At 39.1% G+C, this 8,220-nt stretch overlaps 1 protein-coding gene across 1 annotated transcript; it reads right to left on the bottom strand.

Annotated features, from left to right (window-relative positions):
- Positions 1–3,588: 3,588 nt before the first annotated feature.
- Positions 3,589–6,974, bottom strand: edn2 (endothelin 2). Its single transcript, XM_042506690.1, has 5 exons — positions 6,814–6,974; positions 5,975–6,128; positions 5,713–5,829; positions 5,033–5,110; positions 3,589–4,925 (listed from the first exon to the last, which is right to left on the bottom strand). The coding sequence occupies exons 1-5, from the start codon at positions 6,878–6,880 to the stop codon at positions 4,832–4,834; spliced, it is 510 nt and encodes a 169-aa protein (XP_042362624.1). The 5' UTR covers positions 6,881–6,974; the 3' UTR covers positions 3,589–4,831.
- Between the last annotated feature and the right edge of the window lie 1,246 nt (positions 6,975–8,220).

The following is an 8,220-nucleotide window of genomic DNA, read 5'->3' as shown; positions in this document are numbered from 1 at the left end:
GAAACAGCGTCTCCTTCTCTCCCTAAACGAGCTGGCTTCCTTCCTGCTGCTCCTGGCTGTTTGGTTATGACTAGACTTGATGTTTTGGTATCAGCGGGCATGTTCGGACCAGCGGTGCTGATAGGCCAGTCTGTCCCTGAGCCGCTCTGGTCCCCCAGCAAACAAAACCAGGAAGAGGAGGAATGTACCGACGCCGGCTTTTACTGTAATCGCAGCCGGTCGGGACTGGATCTGTGCAACAGAAAGTAAAAACACGAAAACACTTTTATGTGTTTTATAGTGTAAACATCAATTAAAACCATATATCATAATAACATATCAAACACTGACCCGTTATGATCCAGTTTGCACCCTTAGATCCTCAGGTGGGGCCCTTCTGGCCTTTCCAAAGTCAAGGACTTAAATCCAGAGGGGACCATGCCTTCGCCTCGGCTTTGGAACGACCGGCCTCAGAGATGTGAATTTTTATTATGTATTTTAAGCATATTTTAGCAATATGGGGCATATTTGAGTATAGGTCAGGATGGTTCCTCTATGATATTATAATTACAGTCCTAGCCATGCAGTGAAAATACATCAAAAGTTGGATAGACTTACCTCCAAGAGAAAAAAAATCTAATTGTATTTATCCGTATTTATGGAGCTCTAATGTGTAAAAACGTATTAAGACTACTGGACATCTATTCTTTCATCAAACCTTGTAACCACAATATATGATCCCATAACTTTATAACCTCAAAATTTCCATGTACAAACTTATCTAGACAGAAATTATTTCGGGTACTTTTCATCATTTAAATACTTTAAACTGCACTAGATGCTAGATTTATTCATTACTCTTTGTGAATTTCAAGCCTTAATTTATGTCATTCTTATATAGTTTTTATATTTTAACCAGTTTTTTTATCAAATGTGGTGGCCTGGATGTGTAGTCTGAAAATGAATGTTTCTTGTTTTCAGGTCTCTTGAAAAAGACTCCTCAATGACAATGTGAAATTGAGTTTAGAAAACAGAGGATTTAACATTGCTCCTTACCCCAGTCATTTTCATACTCTCCCGAAATGAGTTTATCTCTAAATGTATGTCATGTACAATAACCTAACCCTTAATGTACATATGCAAAAACAACAGGCGGGAGCCCGGTCCGACTTACACAAACATCATAATCACACCATCATGATTTACCATCAGCCAGTACGTCGGGGATGAAAAAATGAGGGCAGCAACAACATCGAATAATGACTAAAACAAAGCAATACAGTGCAGCTAGTGTTATGACAACAGCGTGATTAGGGTTGCAATCTCAATCTCCCGTCCAGCTCATATCAGTTCCCTGAGCAAACAGCACATATGCTCCTGTTTTTCCTTTGTTTCTTTTCCTCTCCCGGTTCTCTCCTGCATTAAAGGAATTCAGGAGGAATGCAGAAAAAGCATCCTGTTTTCATTCCACTCTCTTAGTCAGCTATTCACTCTCTGTAGCGTACGCTGGGGGGTCTGAGAGTTCCTCCTGACGTCAGGGTAAATAACCAGGATGTCCCTACATGGAGTAATGGAGACACAGGTGCACATTATTACCGCATGGCCTAGTTTGTTTTTGCATCCCACGATATCTCTACTTCTGCACAAGCACGAGCCAAAATCACTGCAAAAACAATACAAAAACATTAACCTGTGATTGACTCTGAATGGTGCTAATGCATGACTTGTGTTATCTGTCATTCCTTTAACACTTAACCTGTAACCTGGGATGTCCTGTAGATAATTGAAAGTCTCCAACATCCTCCACAATAAACAGTCTGAGCTCACGTCAAGAACAGCCTATCTAAAGTAAACATCGGTGTATGGAGCAACAAAGCAAAAGACTCAACATGATAATCAGCGCACGTTCCACTACGGACAAAGAAATGCTGTGTGTAGTAACCACATACTTAAGCAAGTTCACTGTGTCACTGTTTTGAAGCTAAACGTTGACCTCTGAGTAGACACACCTGATTTTTTTTTCTGTATAGTCAGGATAAAGTGAAAATTGTTGAGTCATTTATTGACAGCAACATGCTGCAGGTGGCTGTTAAGTTTTTTTGTAGTTTAATTTTATTCTGCGCTCCATTCAAATCCAAATTTCCCATTAGAAATTTTCGACTTTTAAGCTTTCCAGGTGCACAACACCAAACGAGAAAACATGACAGACATTGACAAACTGGTGTTTCTGTGGCTAGTCCATGGACGACTGCACCATCAGCAGGGCCGCCTCTTTGCACATATGAGCGAAACAGAGGAAAACTAGAGTAAACTAATACTACTTTTGTACTTGAAATGTATCAAAACACGTTATTCACTAGCCTATGTGCTAATAGCTAGGCTAATGTATTGTAGGACTCAAGTATACTGTGATGCTCTGTATATTTTGTGTATATTCACTCCCTCCATGGATGCTGCCATTGATGTGTGACGTCAGGCTGCTGAAGTCGGCGTACAGGTGCTGTGTGGATTTCACCCAAGTTCACAAGTAGGAGCTCGAACTTTGAACGCCGTCCAATTAAATTTTTTCTAGTAGAAGGTCGGAATATCTTGACTTCCAAGTTGTCTGGAACACAGCATTAATTCATTTATATAGAGAGTTACACCTACGTGGACCTATCCATGGATTTAGTTCTGCATGTAATATTGGTTCATACTGAGGCTACACCTTTATCAAGGTTTTGCAAAATGCTTTTCATATTCTCAAATGTAAGTCAGCCCATTTTATTTTTGATTTTGTGGTATTTGTCACTAGCAACTCTCCACGAAAGCAGCCCAGTACGAGGACTTCATGTGATGTAGATTTTATTTAGACCAAATTAAACAGGTTAGTCATAAAATCTAAAGTGTGAGGCTTTTGGTGACTATCAGGAATCCTTCTGTTCATAATTACTTTCACAATAATATACACTTGCAAGTACAAACACACAAACAGTAAAATAAATAAAACCTCAACCAATATTAAATGAAGGTAGACAGCTTTTTCCCATAACTTTCTGAAGGACATACTGGCCTCGCTGAAGTTTCTTTATCAGTATGTCAGATATTCTGCACTAGTCGTGTTGACAAGTCTTTAACGCATTGTTTGAAAAGCTGTTTTTTCATTGTTAATTTCTTACTAGACGAAAGAGGAGGAAAAGGTTTTGACATCGTTCATACACTGAAATCATTAGCTGTGGGTAGGCCACTATTGGCACTTTTGTTTAAATGTGGTGTCACACCCAAAGACCAGCTGTAGATGTTCTTTTGTTTAGGTCCAGGAATCATTAGGTTCTTAACAATTGGGGGTCAATGTTTATTAAACAGATGACTAAACTGCTAGAATATTGTACAGCACCAGCTTATATAACCCCAGAGAAAGTTCAGTATGTCAGGGAACATAAACCAGTGGTGCACCCTCTGACAATATTGTCAACTTGACGGTGCAAACTGTCATATCAGTAATAAATTAGTTCAAACAATAATTCAGAGTGTTTACTTGAACGTATTTTGGCGATCCAGTGAGAAAGGGAAATAATATCATCAATAGTATCATAAGTCAAATAATGAAATCACCATTCTGCAACAGAATATTTTTCTTGCATTTTTATTTTTTTATACGCAATTCAGTGCATCATTCATACAAATATAAATACATCTCAGAATAAGTTAGAGAATAAATAAGTTGTTCCATTTACAATTCAGCATTTAACAGTCAACTCCTAAGGCAGTAAACTATCCATCTTATACAGCATTGAGATATTTAAGGATGAATATTTCCTGAAAACAGGGCAGATGGAGTGAATGGATTGGTGGTAGACGAGGAAAAAGTGCAGACAAATAGCTTCTGAAGTGCATGACACAAGTCAAGAGTCATTATTTCCCAGTGGCTAATTACAGAGGAATTAAGCAAACATTTTTCAGGGAGAAAAAAACAATTGTTGCATTTTTATGGCAAGCTGCGTGTCATTGAAACCTTCTGGCTTATCTTCAATCAAAACATTAAACAGGAGCTATGCAATAAACACTCGAGCCAACACAATAGACCCACAGGAGAAAGTATGTGTTTGTGTGTTGAATAGCTGACAATGGACCTTGTGTAAAGCTAATTGTTCATGAGATAAATCCCAAAGAGATGACCTTCATTTCACTGGGGTCGTGTGTGCCATGAGTGAACAAGCTGCCATTTCAAGCACTGCCTGATTGCCCTGAACATAAAGCAGGACAGCAGATTCCAGCTCTGATACAGAGGAATATTAAACTGAACCAAAGGTCAGCAGTGACAGAATAGTTTAAAGATAATTTGAGTAAACATTGGCAAATAATTCCTAACTAAATACAGAGTTGACATGAGTCTGGAAGAAGTAATGATCCTACAATCCTCAGTGAAGGTGAGTTGAAGGTGAGGAGAGTTCTTTGTCCATAGAAACCAAAGACTTGACAGAGATTCATTCTTCATTGTAAACTTTCTTGATGTGGGTTCCTCAAAATGATGGACAAAAGTTTCCATGTTCTTGGCTTTATGCGTCCTTTATTGGCATCTGTTGTTAAGTTCAAAGAAAGTTCAAGAAATTACTTCAAAATGTCTCCACCCAACATTGTTCCTGCTGTAGGACTTCTGTCTCTACAAGCTGCCAGTCCTCTGCAGATCTGTTTTGTTGATCAAATGCTCTACCCATTCGCTCTTTGGCCTTCCAACCTTTCACCTTCACATCCTTAGAGTTGGTGAGACCCTTGAGACCCTGGTTCTGGCATTGAAGGTAGCTGGACAAGTGTCCTGCACATGGAGGTTGAATCCACTGATGTTGAACTACTTCAGTATTTACTCAGTCCTCTACCTCCTTGTTCTGCTTTTCAGCCTATTTAACCCGTTCTTGTTTGATAACAGAATCTTTTGTGCGATCACAACATTGGACTTGACCGCGGATCTGCAGGAAGAGCAAAGAAAACAGGTAAGACTTGCTTCATATGTCTTAGTAATGACAATCAAAGAGCACTATGTGCATTTTTAAAGGTTGAATTCTTCTTTATTTACCTGAAAGATGCCAGTAATTTGTTGCTGTTTGATGATTCCACCAATGGGACCACAACATCAGTCCTTGGATTTTCAGAGCTATGGACGGGAAAAAAACAGCACTGGTATTAAACTCTACAAAGTGAGGATCTCTTTTGGCATTTTTCTTTAAATTCAGTCAAAAGTACTTCAGGGCCAACTAAGTAATTTCCTTGGAATTCCTCACTAACATATCATTGATGACTTATGGGCAGACATTTAGGGTGTGTCTTCCTAAACATCACCTTGGATAACATCTAGAGACAGTGACTAATCCATACAGGTGGTTTCATGACAGCATAACTCCAAGATGCAACAAAAACCCCCTTGAGCAAAAGCAGAACTCTAAACTATTCAAAAATAGTTTCACTTCTAATAAACCTTTATGATTTCTTTCAAGAACTTCAAGGAAATGCGGGCTTTTTTCTGTGCTGTGACTACTACCCCTATACTGTAGTAACAGTATCACACACTGTATCATTTTGCCTCCTCCCTGACTCGACATCAACATGCTGCTCGGGCTTGTCACACATGGCCAACATTGAAAGGAGACACAAAAAAGTCTTTGATACTATCTAGTATCCAAAGAGGAGTACATGATAGTACAGTCTTGCTTTGCTGTAGGTCTAGGTAGATGGAAGAAGGAAGGGAGTGGCACTCACTTTTTATGGCAGAAGCCGGTGCAGGTTTTATCGGCTGGGTTGAGGCATTTGCATCGCTCAGTGGAGCGACGGCGGCGACGAGACAGGGGACTTCCAAGACCGTAAGGAAGGAGTTTACTGTAATTGAAAGAAAACATTTTAGGATTCATTTAGAAATCACCCCTGATTGCCTTTAGGGGTTTCGGGTTAGGGTTTACCCAATCTCCAAGCCTAGTAACCAATGCAGCTCTCAGAGTGTGTCTGAAAATCTCTGCAGCCTCACCTGGGTGTGTTGACCCAGATAATATCCAGGTGGCAGAAGTAGATGCATTCTTTATCGTCCCAGCTGTTGCAGGAGCAGCGTTTGGTCCTGACGTGGCGTGGATGTGAAGTCTGAGCTGGCAGCTCAGCCCCGTCTGATAAGGGGAGTCCACAACCTAGAAAAACACAAAGGATCCCGAGATTAAAATGTGCCAACTAATGCTTTGCAGTATGACTGTGCAGTTGGTGACTATCACATGTAAACACAAAGAAATCCACTCAGCGGGTTGACACCTACTTGTGCGGTTTAACAAATGAGATTGTGATTAATAGTGAGACATATTAGCTAGAACTGGTTAAATCAATAATGCTGTGGTAGCGATTTGATTACTTTACAATTAAGGTGGGTAACTTATCAAAGGGAAATATTTTCTGGAGGGCCTATCCCAGTTCTTGTATTGTACTCTCTGTGGTAACTGGCAGACAGTCAAAGGCTGCAGTTAGCCGTTAACCAGCATCTTCCTGCTTTGCTCAATTAATGTGTGCTGTTTTATTATTTTGTAACATTGCTTATTTTGATAAACCTCAATCCCCAACCCCAAAACCTTTAACTAAACCAGCTAAGAGTATAAGTTTCACTGCAAAATTGGATGGGACAGATGTGAAACTGAACATTTTGAGCACCAAACACTAAATATCTTGCACTGTGGTGAATTTTATGCACCATTTCATTAACTGATGCTGAAAATGTCTTTAATTTTGTATTCTAAAGCTTTCTGCTACTTCCATTTTTGTGTTCATGGTCCAAAGATTTTAAAGAAATTTAACTAAAACGCCAAGAAATTAAAAATTGTTACTCACCCTCTTGCAGAGCCATGCAGATGACAAATATAGCCAGTGTCTTGCACATGAAGGAAGCCATCATCATATCTTGATATGTAAAAGCAGCAGCAGCAGTCAGTTGACACACTCCAAAAGGTACAGATGAGTCTTTTCAGATGTGTGTGTTGAGGCTGGAGAGCAGCAACAGGTGCTTTGTGTTCTCGGTCCTGCCTGGATGTCTACTTTATACCCCCTCCTGTGGATGATATCATGATGGCCCCTCCTACTTGTCAGAACAGTGTTGTTACACAATGCACACATACTCCACCTGCCCTCCTCACATTCCAGCAGTGACCTTAACAAACAGTGCTGCCAGCACCCCCAACAGGCCGAGAGAGGTAAGGACAACATGTAAGGGACAGCTGATACTGAAGTTGTTATAGGTCGTAAGTCTTTATAGTCTGCTGGAATTCAGCATATTTAAATTAGATTGAAGTTTTCACACCCAAAAATTAGATCAGATGTGACTAAAAAGCACAAAGATCATCAATGGACATTGAACTGAACTAAACTAAACTAAGAATGTCCCATACTAAGACCGGGCCAAATTTAAAGTAGTGTGCGGTGTACATGAATTGTCCTAAAAGTTACATATGCACCAGAATCTTATCGTATTTTTGTATATTTTATTCATAAGAGTGTTTCTTTCTCTCTTTCTCTCACTGGGACATTCTGGTAAAATAAAGGTAAAATGATATGTTCTTTAAGTAAAAATAGCAATACTACAGTGTAAAAATACATATTACAGTGTATGCATTCAAAATCTTAAATGATGTTAGCATCAAATATACTTAAAGTCCCCAAAGTAAAAGTACTAAATATGCAGGATTGCCCATTTCTGAATGATATTGATCATATGGATGGTAAGTAGCAATTAATGTGTGAGCAGCATTATTAATGTTCCAGATGGGGCTCATTTCAAATTAATGCACAATAACACATCCCATATAAGTTATTTATATTTGCTATTTATAATCTGAATCTGCGAGGTAACTAGTGACTGGTATTGGCATAAAAAGTGCAAAATAAGCATCCAAAATGTAGAGAGGTAGAGGAATAAAGTTGATTTATTTATTTTTTAAAAAAATACTAAACTACAGTGCAAGTTCCTCAAAATTGTATTTATGTGCTCAGTTACATTCCACCAGTGTTCTGGACAGAGACAAAATTCCAAGACAATTAACAGCTGAATTTCAGCACAGTAACGACAGTGGTTATGTAAGTAAATGTCAAACTCAGGTTAAGTGTGAGTGTGTGTTTCAATCTGGGTGAAGACAGAAAAGCAAAGAAATAGGAGACAATAATTTGATGAGGAAAAAAATGAGGTAACAGAAAAAAAAACAAAACAAGTATGCCAGCAACAACAATGCAAACTTCCAGTGTGAG

The sequence above is a fragment of the Plectropomus leopardus genome, chromosome 18 (genome assembly GCF_008729295.1).
Source record: "Plectropomus leopardus isolate mb chromosome 18, YSFRI_Pleo_2.0, whole genome shotgun sequence".
In the NCBI taxonomy this organism is placed as follows: Eukaryota; Metazoa; Chordata; class Actinopteri; order Perciformes; family Serranidae; genus Plectropomus; species Plectropomus leopardus.
This window is presented reverse-complemented; position numbering and strand designations above follow the sequence as displayed.